At 37.3% G+C, this 23199-nt stretch overlaps 1 protein-coding gene across 2 annotated transcripts; it reads right to left on the reverse strand.

Moving 5' to 3' along the window:
- Nucleotides 1–785: 785 nt before the first annotated feature.
- Nucleotides 786–21950, reverse strand: LOC114321942 (beta-amylase 7). Of its 2 annotated transcripts, none has more exons than XM_028269177.2 (11): nucleotides 21563–21950; nucleotides 20038–20628; nucleotides 18501–18791; nucleotides 17603–17680; nucleotides 17023–17226; nucleotides 5637–5831; nucleotides 4905–5069; nucleotides 4117–4377; nucleotides 3156–3374; nucleotides 2740–2959; nucleotides 786–1586 (listed from the first exon to the last, which is right to left on the reverse strand). In XM_028269177.2, exons 2-11 carry the CDS (start codon nucleotides 20473–20475, stop codon nucleotides 1558–1560), a joined length of 2100 nt encoding a protein of 699 aa, XP_028124978.2. In that variant the 5' UTR covers nucleotides 20476–20628; nucleotides 21563–21950; the 3' UTR covers nucleotides 786–1557. The 2 variants fall into 2 exon arrangements, with proteins under 2 accessions (XP_028124978.2, XP_028124979.2); XM_028269178.2 differs by having other exon boundaries at nucleotides 21558–21940.
- Between the last annotated feature and the right edge of the window lie 1249 nt (nucleotides 21951–23199).

Genomic DNA, 23199 nt, shown 5'->3' on the forward strand with positions numbered 1-23199 from the left:
CAAAAGACAATTTTTTTTTTTAAAAAAAAAATATTTGGTTGCGTCTTTAAAATTAAGATAATATTTTTTCTTTTGTCATAATTTTTTATTTAATAAAATTAACTGAAAAAATAAAATTCTTAATTATTTTTTATACAATAATAAAATTATTTGAATTATTAATTGACATATATTTTGAACATTATTAAAAATTATTAATTGATCTGATAATTTATTCATAAAAGAGATTATTTGCTATGAAATAAAAAATTTAAAGGAGTGAAATGTAATTTTTAAAATTAAAATAATAATTCGTATTTTAAATAAATTTAAAAAAAATATATTTGTAATTTTCTTTTAAAATTAATATAATTGTATCAGTGATGGTGGTAGAAAGGTGGAGGTGGTGGGAGTGGGATGGAGTTTGTGCTAGTGGCAACAGAGGTGAGATGACGATGGTATGAAAATTATCGTTCGTCATTTAAAAATAAAATATTTTTTAGTTAAATAAACTAATTTTTCGTTGTACCAAATATTAAAAAATAAAAATTATTTTTTTAAAATATTTTTCACTCAAACAAACAACACACACACACAAAAAAAAGGAAAAAAAAAAAAGAAAAAAAAAAGAAAAAGAAAGAAGCATTATAATGAAAATCTTATAATAGAAAATCAAAGTTTCGAAGAATGCAGAATCCTGATCTCTTGCCATGTGTATCACTATTTTTCCATCCTTGATTATTGAGACCATGTCACCAAACTGATCAAAATAAAACAGCTTGAGATTTGAACAAATTACAATCTGATTTGGGTAACAATGAATCACATGTATAGAGAGTTTGCTTTCTTGAAATCAAAATAAATTCCCTACAATAATGTGAGTTACAATCATTCATCCAAGTTCAAAAAAAATTTAAACGCAAAAATTAATCTTGATCTGCTACACCGGGCCACAGTAACTTCTTATCAAACACCCAACTTAAATTACCTAAAGTGACTGACTTGAACAAGAACCTTCTACCTCCTGCTACAATGGCCATGTTTGATTCACAGATAGGTTAAAGTGGGAGGCCATGCTAGTCATTTCACAACAAAAGCCTTACCCCGGTCACAAAAATAGAACCAAAAGTGGGATAATTTTATCCCATGATGAAATAGTCCTATCCTTCCCTCTTATCTGAGAATCAAACATCAGCATAAATGGGTACCGATAAATAAAATGAAGTTCGAGATCCAGCTTCATTCTCTTTCCAACTCTATCACCCTTAGCTACTTAGCAAATAACAATGCATGAAATGTCATCCAGGTCAATGAGATACCAACCAAAAAGCACACTTTGTCGTCTTGCTTATGAACTCCAATCGATGGATTGTGCTTGCAATTCAGATATTTGACCAGATAACATGTCAGTCTAAGTTAGCGGAAACTGCAAGAAACTTGGGTCCAAGAAGGGTAGCCATGCTTTTCATTGGCTGTTTCATTTACAGAGGTGGATCAAAATAAGAACTGCTTCCACTGCAATGACAATGAATGGAGAAATCATGATACAGAGGTCAAGAAAACCGTTCTTCATTTGAACTATGAATGGAGATCAAGAACTGCTTCCCCTGCAATGATAATGAGACAATGTATATCAATCACTACTCTATTTCCTCTGTACATATAACAAAGCATACAATTCAAAGAACCAAACAATGAACTTACAACCATTGAAACCGAAACAAATAAAAAATAAATATGTTTAGATTTAGTATAACTTAAAAATATACATTTGGAAGGGGGAACTAATGGACATGAAAGACGATTTTGTCAGATGTTTACAAATGCACTGAACTGATTTAGTAGAAAAGTTGAGAATACGAAAGCTACATGAATAAAGTTTTCTTCTGTTTAGTATGTTCAACAAAAACATGTACTTTGTTTTATGTTGTCATTGCAGGAGTCTTGCATCCATGTAGGATTTTCCTTTTTTTGGGATAAACTACATTTTCCACGCTAGTAGTTGGGGTGAGTTTCATTTTGGTAACTGCAGTTTTAGTTGCGGCAAATTGGACCCTATACTTCTAATTTGTTTCAATTAAATCTAGTTGTCAATTCCCACTAGAGATTTAGGCTCCATGAGTTCATGTGGGATTCATGTGAGCATCACACCAGTTCCATGCAGAGTCCAAATCTCTAACAAGAATTGATGAGTAGGCCCAGTTTAAACAAATTAAAAAGTACAGAGTCCAATGTGTTGCAATTGAACTTACAAGAACCACTAAAACTCACCCCAAACTACAAGGGTATAAAGGCCAATGTGTGGCAATTGAACTTCTATTTGAGGAGTGTATTGTCAACCGCTAGGCCACTACTTCACTTGCAACAATATGTGCGTGTATTTATAGTTTATTCACTAATCACTGTATTTTCCTACCTAACAGGATATAGTTAATTATTTTTTCAAACAACAAATCAATGCATAGAAAAATATATATATTAAAATACATCTATACATGCTCTGATGGCACTTTTGCTTGTCCTCTCACTCACGCTTGACGAATTGGTTACTTAGAACAGCACTACTAAAGCAATCGCTGCTACCACACAATGATCAACTTAACCAGTTCACAAAATTTAGATTGAATTAAACTAAGTAGAATTCAAATCCTAAAACTGGTTCATTCTTATATCTACTCCTGATCTGTGGGAATTAGTTCCCTTGCAAAAAAAAACTGATCATTGAAGAATGATAAGTGCAAAAGGTTTCTAGTGTTTTACCGTGAATTCTCTTGACAAATCGTTCAAATTCCACGAAGTTCTGTGTTTCCATGAGAAGTGGGCCAAGTCTAAGGTAGGTAAAAGCACAAAAATGCCTCCCATCTGGATCATTCAAGGGCTTGGCTCTTTCCAAAATGTTGTTATAGCCTTCTCTGTCATGGCATGGAAGAGCATTTTCACTAGCAACTGGTATGCAAACATCCCATGCAGCATTTAGCACCTGAAAATGAAAAATAAATGTCAAAAACAAAAGCTTCACTTTAACCAAAGACAAAGCATATTTTGCACAAAAATCCTCCTCATATATGTAGCATATAAACTAACACACTGTTTTTGATACAGCAGACCCAAAAAAAAAAGAAAGTGTAGCAAGCATATATGCTAATCAGGAGCATTTGTTACTGCTTAATGCTTACTTGCCAGGCTAACCCTTCGGGATCTGCTAGTGCCTCTGACAAGTCCCCATGCTGATCTAACACGCTCCATTCAGCATACATGAAGTTTACAGCAGCCCCATGCTTCTTTAACATTGCCATAACTGCTGCATAACCATCACGATTGCACGGGTTGTAATATCCAGCAGTTAATTCAGCAGCATGGCTGGCTGACTTGTACCACCAATGAATACCTGATAGCTACTCAGAAATAAAAATAGGCAAAAAAATGGAACTTCAATTTTCATAATAATCGGCATTATGAAGTGAACTTAAAGTAGATATGTAGCCAAAAACTTCCAATGTTTGCATTGCCACTTAAATTTTTACCTAAATAAGAATAAAAATGGAATCATATTCCTGTAAAATAATCTATAGAAAATAACCAAAATCAACATAACAAACAGTTGTGTTCCCATTGTTTAGACCTATCATCAATTAGTATTGGTCCCCACAAATTGGGGTTTGGGGCATGTCAAAAGAAGCACTAAATATGCTAATAGATGTACAATTAAAGATAGACATTGAATCCCTTTTTTCAATATACACTTCAATGCTTGTCTGAGATTTTCTTTCCTTTTCATTCACATTTTAAATTGCACAATTAAATCAGCTCAATTGGCAGAAACAAATCATGCAAACATCACACTTACGAAATAGTGGGTCTTTCGACTCTACAATGAGAATTTGATGTGGAACCTACTTTGTATGAACATACCAACATGCTTAGCACTTTACTAATTCAGAAAGGATTAATGAAATCAAACTGTGGTACATAAATTTTGCAAACTAAATCATCCCAGTGGATCATAAATAAACATAGAACTTAAGTACTATGAAGAGAAAGTAGAACTGAAAAAATAGATCCTAATCAGTTGCTATCTCAATAATGATAATAAAATTCATTTTCACAAACTTAAAATTAGTCTTAAAGCTAACTCACCTTTGCAGCAATGCAAGTGCCTTCAAAAGCTAACTTGGCCAAAGAAAGTACCTGGTCACCATGGTCAACTAGAACTTGAGAGTACCAACTGAGGAAGAACCTGCCATAATAGCCATCATAATCACCTCCATCACAAAAAAATCCGGTTTCATGTGGCCGGGAATTGTAGGAACCTGCATTATCTGGTCCTCGTGTCCAAAAAGAGTGTCCCCTTGCTTCAGCTGCCTTCCTCAGGCTTTTCAACAAATTCTGATCATAACACTGCAAAAGAAACATGTTTGATAGATGCTCAGAAGAGTGGCAAAGTTTCAGATGGACATGACATATTTATTGGTGAAGTTTTCACAAGATGCTGGATGATGACCAAACACTGTAAACGAACCATGGCAGTTCACAATAAAATAAGTAATTCAGAACTTCAATATCAAAAAAAAAAAAAAAAATGTATTACTTCCTCTGATCCAGTAATTTTTTCCACTGAGACAGATATTGGTCATACATATCTCAATATGAACTTCTCACGAGTAACGAGAACTCCAGTACAACATATTAAAAAAAAAAAAAAAGTTGATTTAGGTAGAGAGAAAAACCAGTCAGGAAAGGGAATGTCACATCATCAACTTCTCAAGCGAATTATCATAATTTTTTTCTTTCAAATTATCATAAATTCTAAAAAATTAAATTAATTTCTGGTGTTACTAAAAAAAGAGAAAACAGAAACTGGAAGAGCAAACACAGTGAAGATTGCATCATTATGTATTTAAAATTAAAAATATTTGGTCAGCCACCTGGAATTCACCAACACCTGGATATCTCCAACCATGCTTTACGGGATTTGATGGGTATCGTAGCTCCCCGCATGGACCTAGTCCAACTTCAATCATAGAGATTATACCATCCTCAAAGAACTCGTCAAATTCAACCCGGAAGCTTCTCATGTAGTCGAAGTAAACCTACATCAGTTTTTGACAACACAACTGGTAAAATATCCAAATCGAAATCATTATTTACACGACATAAAGAGGGAATACCAGGGAGGGTGGGGCAAATTCAAAAAGAAAAAATGAAGGGGCTAAACAATTCAAAAAAAGAAGCTATCTGGTGTGCAAAAACAAGTTGGTCAAATTGCCCTTAAAGAAAAGCACTAACATCATGCATCAGTCATGGCTTTTTCGTTTGTTTGTTTGTGTGAGAGTGCATTTAGCAGTTGTCAAACCCAAAAGAAAAACTTTAAACAACAATAAATAGAAAACATGAGGAGGGCCCCAACACAAGGGTCCTACGCTTTTTAAAAAAATGCACTCAGTCTGAAGAAAAGTTTTATGATGAGTCAAAATAAAATCTAAGAAACAGATATCTTTAGAAACATCTGTATTTCAGCAATAGCTGTAGTTTTTAAGAAGAACAAAAAATAAAAATCCAAAAACCATAAACAATTGCATGGCCACAAAGATTATGATGACTAATAATTTGGATAATGGCCACACGCAAATACATATATTAAAGGATGAATGCAATACCTCTACAGCAGTCCGGCCTCTTAAAACACGTTCCTTGTCAATTCCCCATGACAGACATTCAGGGTTGCGCCTTCCCTCTCTATCTGTGAAAAATATGTCAGGATTGCTTCGACCGATTTCTGCCACCCAATGTGGCAGTGGTATACAAACATCATCACCAACGTTGCCTCCACATTCATGAAAGGACATTACAACCTGAGCCAATCTCAGTTAAAAAGTAGATCAGTTTCAGCATAGACTTTAGGTTGTTTTTGTAAAGGTAATTATAATACAATGAAAAATCAGTTGCCCCAATGCATATATGATGCCAAACTATCGTTGTTTTCCCCCAGAAAAATATAACAATTTTAATAATAATGCAAGCCATACTTTCTAAGATAAAATCAACCAGATAACACCATGTTAACCTAACAATGATTAAATTAGGTATATAGCAATCATTGCACATTATTTATGCTAGAAATTTGTGTTAATGTATATAATAAGATGGTGGCATGTATATAATATGATAGTGGTGTTGGTGGTAGATAGTGGCATGTATAGAATATGATAGTGGTGTTGGTGGTAGATAGTGGCGTTGGTGGTAGATAGTGGCATGTATATAATATGATAGTGGTAGATAGTGGTAATATATAATATGTAAGTGGCATATAATGGGTTATAATGATGTTTGTAATATCTCCTATATAAGGAGTGTCATTTGGTCTTGTAAGATAAGAAGTTTTGAATATAACAGAAATATATTCCTTCTTCCTCATATTTTCGGAGTTCTTCTTCCTCATATTTTCTAAGTTGGTATCAGAGCAACAAAAAACACAGTAGCCCTAAAACCGTCATAGCCATGTCGGAAGTCACGTCCGAAACCACTTCAACCCCTGCCGCTGCCATTCCGGTGAAAACGTCCAACTCTCACTCTGTCCAAATCACCACCATCCGCCTAAATGGTGATAATTTTCTCTGCTGGTCACAATCTGTCCGGATGTATATCCGTGGGCAAGGAAAGATCGGTTGCATCACTGGTGACAAGAAGGCTCCTGCTGTTAATGATCCGCTGTTCGACAGTTGGGACGCTGAAAACTCCATGGTTATGACATGGTTGGTCAATTCCATGGAGGAGGATATAAGCTCTAATTACATGTGATATACTACTGCACAAGAATTGTGGGATAATGTTAGTCAGATGTATTATGACCTAGGAAATCAATCTCAAGTTTTCGAATTAACTTTGAAGTTGGGAGAGATTCGTTAAGGAGATGATTCCGTCACCAAATATTTCAATTCGTTGAAAAGGTTGTGGCAGGATCTTGACATCTTCAACACATACGAATGGAAATCGGTTGACGACTGCAACCACCACAAGAAAACTGTGGAAGACAGCCGTATTTATAAGTTTCTTGCCGGCCTCAACATTGAGTTCGATGAAGTGCGAGGAAGAATTATTGGCAGACCTCCTCTCCCATCCATTGGCGAAGTATTTGCCGAAGTCAGAAGGGAAGAGAGCCGAAGGAGCGTCATGCTTAAGAAAAAAGGTACTGGTGAATCAATTGAAATTTCTGCTTTAATTAGCGATGCTGCGGCCAACAAGGCTGCAAATTACCAGCGCAGGTTTGATGATAAGCCACGGGTCTGGTATGATTTTTGCAACAAGCCTTGCTATACACGCGAAACGTGTTAGAAGATCCATGGCAAACCTGTCAACTGGAAAAGCAGCAAACAAGGAGAGAAGAATCGTGGCTTTCCTACCGCTAATGAAGCCGATTCAAGTCCCTTCAACAAAGAGCAGATTGATCAACTCTTAAAGCTGATAAAATCCAACTCCTCATCCGGTACTCCTAGTGTTTTGTTGGCACAAACAGGTAGAAATCCTAAAGCCTTCTCTTGCCTAAACTTCTCTCCGTGGATCATAGATTTCGGTGCCTCCGATCACATGACTAGTTTTTCCCATTTATTTAGTACCTATTTCCCTTGTTCTGGTCATGACAAAATCAGAATAGCCGATGGTAGTTTTTCACCTATTGCAGGAAAAGGATTTATTAAACTAACTGAGAAAATTAATCTCAATGCTGTTCTTCACGTCCCCAACTTAGCCTGTAACCTTTTGTCTATCAGTAAACTATCTAAGGATTCTAATTGTCGTGTTACATTTTTTGAATCCCATTGTGAATTTCAGGACCAGAACTCGAGGATGATGATTGGGCGTGCTAGGATGCTTGAAGGTTTTTACTACTTTGATGAAGTACCTGTTAGTAATAAAAAAGCTCAGAGCTTTAATAGTACTAGTTCAATCTCTCTTCGAGAAAAAATAATGCTATGGCACTATAGGCTAGGACATCCTAGTTTTCTTTATCTGAAACATTTATTTCCAGAATTATTTAAAGGGATTGATTGTTCTTCTTTTCATTGTGAAAGTTGCATTTTTGCAAAATTTCATCGCTCTACTTATTTGCCAAAACCTTACCAGGCTTCCAAACCTTTTTATTTGATTCATAGTGATGTTTGGGGCCCTTCTAAAATCACTACTCTTTCTGGTAAAAGATGGTTTGTTACATTTATTGATGACCATACCCGCTTATGTTGAATTTATTTGATGAATAAAAAATCTGACGTGAAAAATTTATTCACAAATTTTTACAATATGATTTCAAACCAATTTCAAACCAAAATTGGTATTTTACATTCTGATAATGGAACAGAATATTTCAATGAGCAGTTGGGTGAGTTTTTGGAAAAAAAGGGAATTCTTCATCAATCTACATGTCGGGATACCCCTCAACAAAATGGCATTGCAGAACGAAAAAATAAACATCTACTTGAAGTAGCACGTGCTATAATGTTTTACATGCATGCTCCTAAATATTTATGGGGGTGAAGCAATTTTAACAGCCTCTTATTTGATAAACAGGATGCCTACAAAGGTGTTAACATACAAAACACATTTTGATTGTCTCAAAACTTTTTTTCCTGACACGAGGTTGTTTTCTGATTTACCCGCCAAAGTTTTTGGATGTACTGCCTATGTTCATGTTCCCAGTCAATTTCGTTCAAAACTTGACCCCCGTGCTATAAAATGTGTTTTTTTGGGTTATTCCTCAAACAAAAAGGGGTATAAGTGTTTCGATCCTCAAACCAAGAAATTTCATGTGAGTATGGATGTGTCATTTGTGGAAACAAAATCCTATTTCCCCAACACTTCTCTTCAGGGGGAGACAAGTGGAGTAGAAGACCGTTTTTGGGATATTTCTATCCCGCTCCCCAATGTCATTTATCCTACACAAAAACCACATCGGTCTGATAATGATCACTTAGGAGAACCAAGTTCTATGTGTTGGCATATTATAATCACCGAAAGTCACTTAGTATTTTATTAGCCGAAAGGCACTAGGGTCTGTAATCATTGTTATGCCCTCAGGGATCATCTTGTAATTGTCTTGTTTGTAAACCCTAATCTTCATTTATAAATAAGGGGTGATATCTCATCATACCCTAAGCTGGTTATTCAAGCTTCATGGTATCAGAGCTGAACCTATAGGGTTTCGGCTCACCCTCGTTGGTAGACCTTTTCACCAACAACACTCTAGGGTTCGAAGCTTACCTGGGTGGATCTTCCTCAGCCGTCTTCCTCAGTCGATCTTCCTCAGTCGATCGCCTCAGCCGTCTTCCTTAGTCGATCTCCTCATCCCCTCAGCTCGTCTTCCTCAGCCTTCTTCCTCGTCGACCTCCTCTGTCGATCGTCACTCGGCCGACAGCACCGCAGCTCGGCGACCTCCAGCCATTTCGTCGCTCGTCTTCTTCGTCGTCCTCAGCCTCTGATCTCACTGTGGTATATAAATATATATATATACCTATATATCCTGATATATATATATAAATAGAGCCGGATATATATATAGTTATATATAAAGACATGTATAAATAAATCAACTTAGAATAAAAAAATAAAATAAAATAAAAATAAATAAATAAATAAATAAAAATGAAATAAAAAAAAAATATATATATATATATTCAAAAAAAAAAAAAAAAATCATTTCTTAATTTTTTGTTATGTCTTTATAGTGGTCATTGTGCCTGTTATCTCACTACCACCTTCCGGGTTTGTGATTTCTACTAGTTTGTTGTGGGTTTGGTAGTATTGTATCCATGACAGATTCCACTAGTGTGTCCTCTTTGTCTCAAACACCAAAGAGTGAGAGTCTCATTCTACCTACTACCATGACTGAGAATCCCAACCCTAGTCTGAAAATCACCACCTCTCTATTTAATGGTCAGAACTACCTAGCATGGTCTCAAAGTTTGACTTTGTTTTTGAAAAGCAGAGGAAAGATGGGGTATGTTGATGGCAGGATACAGGTACCTAGTACCACTGACTCAGGTTATGACCAATGGGAGATTACCAACTCTTTGATTATGAGTTGGCTTATCCATTCGATGGTTCCAGAACTTGGTGAGGGCTACTTGTCTATGGAGACTGCCCAGGACATTTGGGAGGCTGTGGCTGTTACCTATTCCCGCAAAGGAAATTTTTCACAGGCATTTGAGTTGCGTCGCTCTATTGAGAGCACACTTCAGGGGGAGCAGACTGTTCTTCAGTACTTCACTTTCCTCACCAACGGCTGGAAACGCCTTGACCACCTGGAAGACTATAAGCCCGTTTGCCCTACTGATTCTGTCGGGTACAAGAAGTTCATTGCTCGGGAACGGGTCTTTAAATTTTTGGCCGGCCTAAATATGGAGTATGATCCAGTTAGGGGTCGAGTTCTGAGTATGGACACCCTTCCTTCACTACAGGAGGCATTTGCTTATGTACAAAATGAGGAGAGTCGTCGGTCAGCTATGATGTCCCCTGTCTCTACTGACCGTTCCGCATTACTGTCTACTCCTCGAGATGGCCTCAGTCTGCCTCCTCCGTCTGCTGCTAAGGAGTCTGTATTCTGTGATTATTGCAAGAAGCCGCGGCATACTAGTGAGACATGTTGGAAGCTTCATGGGACTCCATCTGGGGGTCGAGGTGATCGGTCAGGTTCTCGAGGAGGTCGGTCAGGCCACTCTCGAGGACGTGGTTCCTATTCCCGGGCTCATCAGTCTAGTGCCGTTGATACCCATGATTCTAATTCTACTTCTGTTACCCAAGCTTCTGATACTGAGCTGGAGGATGCTTTGCGCCAATTGTTGGACCGCCGATCTTCTACTGCTCTCAGTACCGCTTCCTCGTCCTTTGCCCGCTCAGGTAACTTAGCATCTATTCCTTGTGCTTTCCTGTGTCATACATCTTTGCCTTGGATTATTGATTCTGGTGCCTCAGATCATATGTCTGGCTCCTCTGATCTTTTCTCTGCCTATAAGCCCTCTTCAGGTCAGGACAAAGTTAGGATTGCCGATGGAACTGTTTCTTCCATTTCTGGAAAAGGTTTAGTCCAAGTCACTCCTACCATGCATCTATCTTCTGTTCTCCATGTTCCCAAGTTTTCTGTTAATCTGTTATCCTTAAGTCGTCTTACCCAGGATTTGAATTGTTGTGTGACGTTTTTTCCTGATCATTGTCTTTTTCAGGACCTTGTCACGGGGAGGACGATTGACAGTGGTAGTGCAGAAAATGGTCTCTACTTCCTAGATCAACCGGACAAACTTGCTTATTCTTCCACCACGTCTTCTACTACCCCCGCTGATGTATGGTTGTGGCATCGGCGTCTTGGGCATCCCTCATTTCATTTACTTAAGCATTTATTTCCTTCTAGTTTCGCAAATCATCATGTGTCTGACTTTCTTTGTGAGTCTTGTCAACTTGGAAAACAACATAGAGCTTCTTTTGCTCCCAGTTTGAATAAAAGCTTAGTTCCTTTTTCATTAATACATTCTGATGTTTGGGGTCCCTCTCGTGTTCTGTCTGTGAAAGGTCATCGCTGGTTTGTTACATTTATTGATGATTTTTCTCGTGCTACTTGGTGTATCTCATGAAAGATAAGAGTGAAGTTTTCTCTGTGGTTCGCACTTTTCATAAGATGATTTGTACTCAGTTTGGGGTCACTATCAAAATATTTCGTTCTGATAATGGCGGGGAATACATAGATTCTGGGTTAGGACAATATTTCTCTACTCATGGTATTATCCATCAGACCTCTTGCACCAATACCCCTCAACAAAATGGGGTGGCCGAACGCAAGAATCGGCATCTTCTTGACATGGCTCGGTGCATGTGTTTTTTTATGAACGTGCCTCAACCCTATTGGGGCGACGCTGTTCTCACCGCTGCCCATCTTATTAATCGTCTCCCTACCCAGGTCTTGGACAAACAGGCTCCGCTTCACGTCCTCCTCGGTTCTTAGTCCTTGTTTTCTATTCCTCCCAAAATATTTGGTTGTGTCTGTTTTGTCCATAATCACTCTCCCTCTCGTGGTAAGTTGGACCCTCGCTCCCTTAAGTGTGTTTTCCTTGGTTATTCTCCTACTCAAAAGGGGTATAAATGTTACCACCCTTCTTCTCGTAAGTGGTTTGTGTCCATGGATGTCACTTTCTTTGAGTCCCAGTCCTATTTCTTTGAGTCCCAGTCCTCTCCGGTGTCACCGTCCTCATTTCCGGGGGAGCCTTGGTGTGAAGTGAGTCCTGTGTCTCCTATGGTAGAAGTGAGTCTTGTGCCTCCTATGGTAGAACCAGTTGTTCTTGCACCCCCCTCCTCTACCGGAACTATAGAACCCACTGTCACCAAGAATAAGGATGGGCATGTTTATGTCCGGGACATCGACAGAAAACAAGTTAATTGGATACAATGGACCGTTTCTGCTACTCCACTGCCATCTCCTGCTTCTGATGAGAGTCTAGGTAACTTTGAATCTCGTGAGTCCATTGATCTTGATGTTCCTATTGCCAAAAGGAAGGGTGTGAGATCTTGTACTCAACATCCTATCTCACAGTTTGTATCATACTCTCATTTGTCATCCTCATATAGAGCGTTTGTGTCCAATATTTCCTCTGTTAGCATTCCTAACCATTTTCAGGATGCTCTTGCTATCTCTGAGTGGAAACTAGCCATGAATGAGGAAATGAAAGCACTTAGGAAGAATAGCACTTGGGAATTGACTAAGTTACCTACGGGCAAACGACCTGTGGGCTGTAAATGGGTATATACTGTGAAACACAAAGTAGATGGGTCTATTGAGCGTTACAAGGCAAGACTTGTGGCAAAAGGGTTTACTCAGACATATGGCATTGATTATCAGGAGACCTTCGCACCCGTGGCTAAAATGAATTCAGTCAGAGTACTTCTCTCTCTAGCAGCTAATCTAGATTGGCCGCTTTATCAGTTTGATGTCAAGAATGCTTTTCTCCATGGTGACCTCGAAGAAGAAGTATATATGGACATTCCTCCGGGTTTTGAGGATCATCAAACAGAAGGGAAAGTATGCAAACTTCGGAAGTCATTATATGGTCTCAAACAGTCTCCAAGGGCTTGGTTTGAAAGATTCACTTAGGCTATGTTTAAATATGGTTTCAAACAAAGTCAGGTAGATCACACATTGTTTGTGAAACATTCCTCATGCGGTAAGACTACAACACTTATTGTTTATGTAGATGACATAGTTCTTACAGGCAATGATAGTGGGGAAATACCTCTGTTGAAGAAATACTTAGCCAAAGAGTTTGAAATCAAAGACTTGGGAAGCTTGAAGTATTTTCTGGGAATTGAAGTTGCTCGCTCTAAGGATGGGATATTTATCTCACAGAGAAAATATGTGCTTGACCTGTTGAAGGAAACTGGGATGCTTGGCTGCAAGGCATGTGCCACCCCACTGGAACCCAATCAAAAATTGGGAGATGATGAAGGAGGAGAAGTTGTGGATAGGGGGAGCTATCAACGATTAGTGGGTAAGCTCATTTACCTATCTCACTCCCGTCCTGATATTGCTGTTGCTGTCAGTATAGTTAGTCAGTTTATGCATGCTCCTCTTCAGATTCACTTTGAGACTGTCATGAGAATCTTGAGGTATTTGAAGTCTGCTCCTGGTAAGGGTCTGTATTTTTCAAAGTATGATCATCTTCGTGTAGAAGCCTATACAGATGCTGACTGGGCTGGGTCAGTAACTGATAGGAGATCAACTTCAGGGTATTGCACATTTGTCGGCGGCAACCTAGTTACTTGGAAGAGTAAGAAACAAAATGTGGTTGCCAGGTCAAGTGCAGAAGCTGAGTTTAGAGCTATGGCCCAAGGTGTGTGTGAACTTTTATGGATCAAATTATTGTTGAGTGATCTAGGTATTGCTCAGACGGACTCCATGCGGTTATATTGTGATAATAAGGCCGCCATCAACATTGCTCACAATCCAGTTCAACATGACAGGACAAAACATGTTGAGATTGATCGCCACTTCATTAAGGAGAAACTCACTAGTGGTACCATTTGTACTCCTTTTGTTCAGTCTGGTGAACAACTTGCTGACATTCTCACCAAGGGAATTGGGAATAAACCGTTTCATGACATATTAGGCAAGCTGGACATGAGAGATATCTTCGCACCAGCTTGAGGGGGAGTGTTGGCATATTATAATCACCGAAAGTCACTTAGTATTTTATTAGCCGAAAGGCACTAGGGTCTGTAATCATTGTTATGCCCTCAGGGATCATCTTGTAATTGTCTTGTTTGTAAACCCTAATCTTCATTTATAAATAAGGGGTGATATCTCATCATACCCTAAGCTGATTATTCAAGCTTCACTATGGTGCCTAGTCAAGAAGATTCTTGTTCAGGGGGAGAAGTACTACAAAATGATCTAAATCCTGAGCTTCAGGTTTATACTAGGAAGCGATTTCATCTGAGGAATAATGACCCGAATGTCCATCCTAATGACCCGAATGTCCACTCGAGTTCTGGCATCGAAATTTTAGGTAATCCTATTCCTTCTATTTCCGACCTTGATGTTCCTATAGCAATTAGGAAAGGTGTCCGAAATTGCATTAAACGTCCTATTGCAAATTACCTCTCCTATCAAAGACTGTCTAAAAACCATAGAGCTTTCACATCTAGGATTTCACACTTGTTTGTTCCAAGGAATATACAGGAAGCATTGGATGATCCGAATTGGAAATTAGCAATCATGGAGGAGATGAATGCTTTAAGGAGAAGTGGTGCTTGGGAGATAGTTGATCTACCCAAAGACAAGAAAACAGTTGGGTGTAAATGGGTGTTTACGATAAAATGTAATGCAGATGGAAGCGTTGAGAGATACAAGGCGAGACTGGTGGCTAAAGGCTTCACTCAAACTTATGGGATCGACTATCAGGAGACGTTTGCTCCTGTTGCTAAAATAAATTCCATCAGAGTACTGTTATCTCTTGCAGTAAATTCAGATTGGCCTCTACATCAACTTGACATTAAAAATGCATTTCTCAATGGTGATCTTGAAGAGGAGGTGTTCATGAGCCTACCGCCGGGATTTGAGCAGAGACTTGGAAGCGACAGAGTATGCAGATTGAACAAGTCATTATACGGACTCAAACAATCACCAAGAACGTGGTTTGAACGCTTTGGGAAGGCAGTTATCAGTTGTGGCTTCTCGCAGAGTCAAGCAGATCACACAATATTTTATAAACATTCAAAAAACAGTAAAATTGCAATTTTGATTGTTTATGTTGATGACATCATTTTAACTGGTAATGATGAAGCAGAGTTAGCAGCTCTCAAAGAGAAACTCGCAAAAGAATTTCACATTAAGGATCTGGGAGCTCTCAAGTATTTCCTCGGAATGGAATTTTCAAGATCCAAGGAAGGTATATTTGTTAATCAGAGAAAATATGTTCTTGATCTCCTTGGAGAAACAGGTATGCTTGGTTGTAAGATGGTGGAGACTCCGATCGAGCCTAACTTGAAGTTACAAGCTGCTAAGGCTGAAGAAGTCAAAGAGAGGGAACAATATCAGCGACTTGTAGGGAAATTGATTTACTTGTCTCATACGCGGCCTGATATTGCCTTTGCAGTCAGCATGGTAAGTCAGTTCATGCACTCACCAGGGGCAGAGCACTTTGAGGCCGTTTATAAGATCTTAAGATATTTGAAAGGAACTCCAGGGAGAGGCTTACTGTTCAAGAAACATGGACATCTTCAAGTTGAAGTATACACAGATGCAGACTGGGCAGGAAGTGTTACAGACAGGAGATCAACATCCGGATACTGCTTCTTTGTAGGTGGGAACCTAGTTACATGGCGGAGTAAAAAACAGAATGTGGTAGCTAGAAGTAGTGCAGAAGCAGAGTTCAGAGCTGTTGCCCATGGAATCTGTGAAGTAATGTGGATTAAAAGAATTCTTGAAGAATTAAAGCTTTTTCACCCGACACCTATGAAGGTCTATTGTGACAACAAAGCAGCTATATCTATAGCTCATAATCCAGTTCTACATGATCGCACAAAACATATAGAAGTGGATAAACATTTCATCAAGGAGAAAATCAATGCTGGCATAATCTGTATGACCTACCTTCCAACAGGTGAACAATTAGCTGATGTGCTAACGAAGGGACTACACAAGAAGCAATTTGATAAGCTGACTAGCAAGCTGGTTATGGAAGATATCTTCAAACTAGCTTGAGGGGGAGTGCTAGAAATTTGTGTTAATGTATATAATAAGATGGTGGCATGTATATAATATGATAGTGGTGTTGATGGTAGATAGTGGCATGTATAGAATATGATAGTGGTGTTGGTGGTAGATAGTGGCATGTATATAATATGATAGTGGTAGATAGTGGTAATATATAATATGTAAGTGGCATATAATGGGTTATAATGATGTTTGTAATATCTCCTATATAAGGAGTGTCATTTGGTCTTGTAAGATAAGAAGTTTTGAATATAACAGAAATATATTCCTTCTTCCTCATATTTTCGGAGTTCTTCTTCCTCATATTTTCTAAGTATTTATTTACAATATATTTACATACAGATGTTTCCATAGCCACATTTTCCATGATACTCTAAGGCCCCGTTTGGGGACTTACCTTTTTAGCCAAAAAGTCAAAAAGTTATCTTTTTAGCCAAAAAGCCAACAACTCATACCAAAAAGTCAAAGATTCTCTTTTCTCTTTCTTTACGTAATTAGCCAAAAAGTCATCACAAACATATAAGTTTTTTTTACCTACTTTTTTAGTCAAATAGCCAAAAAGTTACTAAATTAGCCTGTTCCCAAACGAGGCCTAAGCAGTAGGATTAGCAAAATCTCACATTTGAGATTCAATCCCTCTGTTTTTTCACATAATTGAGACTGCTCATCTTGTAATTAAGGTCTTACATCAGATGCACAGAAATATTTTGACAAACAGTGAAATGACAACGGGGACAACAAAAGCAGAAACCATTATTCCAGCACAAGCATGGCCACAAATCTTTATACATGAAACTGACCTGTAACTTGAGCTTAAGCTCACGCACAATCTGAAACAGCCTCTTGTAACCATTCCAGTTGTATTCCTGTGGAGCATGTGCTTCTACTATACCCCACCAGCAATCAACCATAACACCATCAACATTGACTGATTTCAATACTCTTAGTTGCTTTGCTAAACCATCTGGATCATTGAGCTCACACTTCATATTGATGACACCCAACTGCCACCCACAAGTACAACACATTACATTACAGATACAGATCTACTTGAAATGACTGTCATGCTTAACATTAGAATAAGCTCAAAAACATATTAGAATATTTTTATATATATATATATATTAAAATAAAAATACATTAGAATATTATATCTCAGTTTATAATGTAATAAAGAATAAGAAGTATTAAAGACAATGCAAGTGCAAACATAAACCGTTCCATGGAGCACAAATTGAAGAGATTGTATAGAGATCAGGAATTTCCCCTCAAGGGATTATATGATGAATTGTGTCTCAAAAAACAAAAGAAAAGAGGAATTATATAGTCAAGAAGATCCAAATAAATGACATAGAGTATCAACAATGTTAGAGAACTCACTGGTAGCATCACATAAACTGGAACGCAAGGCGTGCCTGCAAAATCACGCTCCTGTAACTTTTGGGGTACATCAATAACCTAACAGAAATGTTCAGACACATATATGACATGAAAGCCAACTTAAAAAGCATTCAAATGTATATTAAAGATTAAAACATAATATGAGAACAAAAGTGTGGTTCTTTATGAGAAATTAGTATTGACCATGGCCTATCATCATGTCAATTAATTTGAAGCACATTGATACAAACACAGATATGATATATTCTGTGTAGTGTTGAGCGTGTCTCTATAAGCATTAAATCAAGTTTTGTTTGTCATAACATATTAAGAGATATTATCATTGCTCTAGATCTATCAAAAATCTAAGTTATATTGTTAAAAATGCAAATACTAAATTGAAGGTTATATTTGTTTCACACAGATTTGGAGACAGTACACAAAAATTTGCCTTATCCCAATTCTTCTGCTTGAGGAAAAAGTCCAAGTAATTGGAAGTCTAGTTATGTTTTCGTCACAATTAAACCTTAGTTCAGCCTTCATGAATATCAGAAAACTGTCCCAGAGTTCCCGGGAAGTATCAGTATGATATGGATGAGTCATTTATTGAAGTTTCTATGCTTCTTAGGTTAACAAGATAATATCTATAAGATACAATTGGTTTAGGATCATAGTGAAAATAATTCATGAGATCAACAGCAAAAGGTGTTGATTCTCTTGAATTGATCCCCAAGTGCCAAAAAAAAAGGGGAAAAGTAACAAAGAATACCCAATCCTAAATTCTAGCTTCTAAAACACAGAAAGCTAATCGTGTCACAAAGACTGCAAATTGGTAAAGATACCAGCACAGAAACATTAGAATCCATATAACCTCACAATGACATCAAGCATCTCATACCTTCTTGCTATCAACAGTGTCCATGGAGCCTCCAATAAGAGGATGAATTTCTGCTCCTCCTCCATCTCCGACCATAGCAGACATATGGGACCGAGCACTTGAGGATGCATCATAAAGAGATGAAGTGGGCACAAAAACACCTTTTGTGGGACATGCATTGTATTCCATTGAACTCTTATAGCCCGAACATATTCCTCCCAAGGTAGCAGGTGGGGTCTGTTGTTGCATTGGCATATGTGCAGATGTTGAAGTCATCGGTGTAGTAGATGCGCCACCAGCAGGTCTGGTGCCCTATAATAGTTGAAGATACAAAATCCCAATTCGGATCTTCTCAGATTCACTAGCAAAATGTGTGATTATCACTCAAGCATAGAGAAAGAGCAACAAATAAGGTGGTGGACAGGAAAAAGAGATACGAAAGGTATGCACTCGTACAGTTATAATTTACTCCTTTAAATGAATGTTCTCTACTTTGTAGTTATCATTTTTCTTGGTAGGAACAATTTATGCATATCAAAGATTTAGAGATTGAACTCTTGGCTCAAAACATATACCTCGTCATCCCATAATAACCATCCTTCAACAACATCATGCTTTGGGGAGATGAAATTAATGCATCTACATTTGGCTTTTTAAGATTAATCCTTTCCATGTCATTTTTTAGCCTAACTAAAGGTTCACATATCAAATACTTAAAATTTTATTCAATGAAACAGCTTTATCTTGGAGTTTGGCAATTATCATGGACTATCCAAAAAGACGGAACGACTTTTGTGTCATAGAGAAAATAGTATAATTCTTAGAAATAAAGGCCAAAAGGACTATGGTATCCACGGGAAACTGTGCAGTGTCTGCATGTGTGATTTTTCCTTTTCTTTTCCTTGAGAGAGAGAGAGAGAGAGAGAGAGAGAGAGAGAGAGAGAGAGAATTGAAACTATTATTTTTTGGTTTGATCAGCAAATGTTAGTTGTTAGATAACTATTATGAGTCAAGATGTATAAATCCCTACTACTTGGATATACAAATATATTAGTAATCCTTCTTCTCTCCCAATAAAATCAGAGAGTACCAATGCTCTTTACTTTTGAGGGGAAAAAATTCACTAAACCATTTGCTTGTAAGCAGAAATATTTAAGAGTCGAGAAGCAACAAAGAAGATTGTATCAGAGAACATGCCGAGGGGACACAACCCAAGTGCAACTGTCTTTTTCCTTCCTGTAATGTACTGCATTTGACAAGTATTACTGTGTCTAAGAGTTCGGCAACACAAAGCAAGTAATCCACAATTTAAGGAACAAGATACATGTTTCTATTAACATCACAATATACATGTACTAATAACTTGCTAATCCATGTATAAAGAATTGTTTTGTAGCCTAGGCACTGAGCAAGCATACTTTTAAAGGCTCAGGACCTTGACTAAAGATTTTTATTTAATTTTCTTTTCCAGATCTGATGTGAATAGATATGACTATAATTTGTATAACATGCAAATACAAGATAAAAAAACGAAGTTTCACCCTTTAAAGATAAGTACCTGCGATACAGAAGGAAAAGTGGTACCATCAGGGAGAACAACCCAACCAGCTTCCCTTGCTAGAGCTGCGATAACATCATTAATATCAGCTCTAACCCTAAGATTATAGTTTCCGTGCCTTCGAAGTCCTGCCAAGATCTTTGCAGTGACTGCCCTCCGCTGCCGTTCTCGTATTTTTGTTCTCTCCTTCTCTTCTATCGGTCTACACCTTCGAGACCCCGCTTGGGAAGATGTCTGCTCTTGAAATTGTTGGTGCGGCTGAATGCGATTGTTGTTGCCACTTGATGCAAGTACCCCATCAACACCTACCATCAGCGGAGTTGAATTATTCTTTTCTTCGTCATCGTCGTCATCATCATCATCTTCTTCTTTCACATCCATCCCCGTATCTTCATCATCTTCTTCACTTGTTCCAAATCTATGCATCTCCGTCGACATGGTTCCTCTTTGCAGAAAATCTCAAACTCTTATAACCCTAAAATGATACGGTGCATTGATCTTTCTGCTCCAAGTGCCATTGTTAATGCTTAATTTGATGCATAATTAGCCAATCAAAACTTTCAAAGCAAGTGGAAACCCAATTGAGAATTTCTGTACCCAAAAAAAAAAAAAAGTATCGCAATGATCAACAAGAGTGTAGTACCATCCGTTTCTGATTCCAGAAATAAAGAAAATACTCCCTAACTATGAATTAAGCTTATCCCAGTTACAATCAACTTAAACAGAGAAACTATCATATCATTATCAGTTTTTGACATAATTCTAAAGTAAAATATTTACTTTCCCACCAATTAACTATATGACCTTGAGATTGTTCCAATTTTGTTATTTTATCCAATTAAACATGAAAGAGTGTACCAAAAACAAAAAATTAAACAAGAAACATGAATTTCTGGGTAGTTCACAGACACAATTTTGAGTTTTAATGCAACAATTTTAAATTCAACTGAATTATATCTCACTCAAAGCTAAACACCCCCCCCCCCCCCAAAAAAAAAAAACAAAAACAAAAACAAAAACAAAAACAAAAAAGAAAAGAAAAAAGAAAAAAAGAAAAAAAGAAAAGAAAAAGAAGGAACAAAATGATAAAGAAAGTTCTGTAATTAACCTTACGGTATGAACTTCAACAAAGCATAGCAATTTCGAGTCTTTTACAAATTTTTGTATCCAATTAAACATGAGAATAGAATACCCAACAAAAATAAATAAATAATAAACAAGAAATACAATTTTTTGAGTAAAATTTCGAGTAAAATAGACCATAAACAGAACAAAATGAAGAAGAAAATTCTCTGATTACCTTACAGTACCAACTTAAAACAAAGCATAACAAATTCGAGCTTTTTACAAATTTTCATTGTATCCAATTAAACATGAAATAGTGTACCCCCAAAAAAGACATGAAATATGAATTTATGAGCAGTTCGTAGACAAACTTTTGAGTTCTACTGCAACAATTTTAACTTCAAATAAATTATAACCCCCAAAAAAAAATTTGATAAAGAAAATCCTCTGATAACCTTACAGTATCAACTTAAATAGCAACTTCGAGGCTTTTACAAATCTGAAACCGTTAAAGCTTGAAATTTCCCTTCTCTCCACGATCTTTCTTCAATCACAGGGCATACACAACCCTAGCTCTCAAATTCTACCTCTGCTCAGAGAGCACAGATCTACACATCATCGTTCTCGATAGAATATTCCGGCGAATCGGCCGGAGCGAGAGAATTACAGGGAGGAGGAGAGAGAGAGAGTGTGTGGAATTGAGGGTTGTTCGAGAGAGAGAGGGGTTGGGGTTTTCCGGCGAAGGTCCGGCGGAGGAGAGAGGGAAAGGGGAGGGGAGAGCGAGAGGGGGAGAGTGTGCGAGCATGCGAGGCTAGGGTTTCTCACGCGTGTGGGAATAGGGCGAGCGTGCCTCGATGATATGAGTTTGGGCCGAGGAACGTGCGATTGGCACGTGCTAAGGAGGGTGCGTTGACGGCGTGGAGTGGGTGGGACCATGAAATTTGGGTGTGACTTAAACCTGGAGTTTTTTTTTTAATATTTAAAAAAAAAAAATACTATTTAGTGAATTGATTTACTTTTCACATTATTTGGAAAATTAATTGGTTTTTGAAATTGTATTTTTAAAATACGATTTTAAAATTTTAAAATCGTATTTTAAAAATACAATTTCAAAAAGTAGGTTAATTCTTTAAATAATTTAAAAAGTAGGCCAATTCTCTAAATATATATATATATTTTTAGAATATTAAAAAAAAGACCTCCTTAAACCCGAGGGCATCATACTATGTGGGAATTTCTATTTGGGCAAATTTTGTGAAAAGTTTATTCAAAAAGGTAAAATCTTATTTGATAATAAGGATATATTGAAAAATATTATAGATGTTGGAAAAGTATAACAACCCTCATACTGTTTACTGATTAATGACTGATTGATTATCGATAATCACCGATTACTGTTAAACGGAACTGATAATGACTGATAACTGACTGAGAATTGAACTGATTAAAGTACTGAACTGACTGACCGAAATTGAAACTGAATTGAGTGAATACATCTGTTTGAATTGCATTTTATCTGTGGACTGTTTGTTTGATCTGTTCGTGTTTTATGTTTAAACTATTAATTGAAGGCCTTATCGGCGGCCGAACCGGAAATGAGTTAGTGTATTATGACCGTCATATTTAATATGATTTTATGGTATAATTATCTGAAAACTGATTAGGTATGATTAAATTAGATTAAATATTGATCAATTGCAGAGTTGGCCTTATTTACCGAACTACCCCTAGTGGACCACTATCTCACACACACACTTGAGCCTTATACATTGAATCAAACATTTCTTTAGCCTATTTGTGAGACCCTTAGCCGACCATAGAGAGAGAGACTTGAGGAGTTGAGTTCATCTCCATATTGCTTAGAATTTAAAGAGAATTGAAGTGTAGATTGCTAAATTGAGCTCCTAGTCTTCTAATTCAAGACCTAAGGTAGAGTAATTACCCTCTTGCTTATGAATTGAGCTTGTTCTTGCATGATTTATGTCAAATTAAGGAGCTAAGTCTTGTTTTAGTTCATACATGTTGAAATAGAATATAATTCATGCATGCATGTTTGAATTGTTGGATTTTGAGTTGAATTCAGGGCAAATTGTCACA

The sequence above is a fragment of the Camellia sinensis genome, chromosome 2, assembly GCF_055761805.1.
Source record: "Camellia sinensis isolate YWXY chromosome 2, ASM5576180v1, whole genome shotgun sequence".
Classification (NCBI taxonomy): Eukaryota; Viridiplantae; Streptophyta; class Magnoliopsida; order Ericales; family Theaceae; genus Camellia; species Camellia sinensis.

Bases quoted from the DNA above. Each gene is read 5' to 3' on its own strand.
- LOC114321942 (XM_028269177.2), bottom strand. From the start codon at position 20,475: ATGTCGACGGAGATGCATAGATTTGGAACAAGTGAAGAAGATGATGAA. The intron at 4,378-4,904 runs GTGGCTGACCAA...TTTCTTTTGCAG, and splicing joins CAGGTGTTGGTGAATTCCAG to TGTTATGATCAGAATTTGTT. The intron at 2,960-3,155 runs GTAAGCATTAAG...TTTCATTTTCAG, and splicing joins CCGAAGGGTTAGCCTGGCAA to GTGCTAAATGCTGCATGGGA.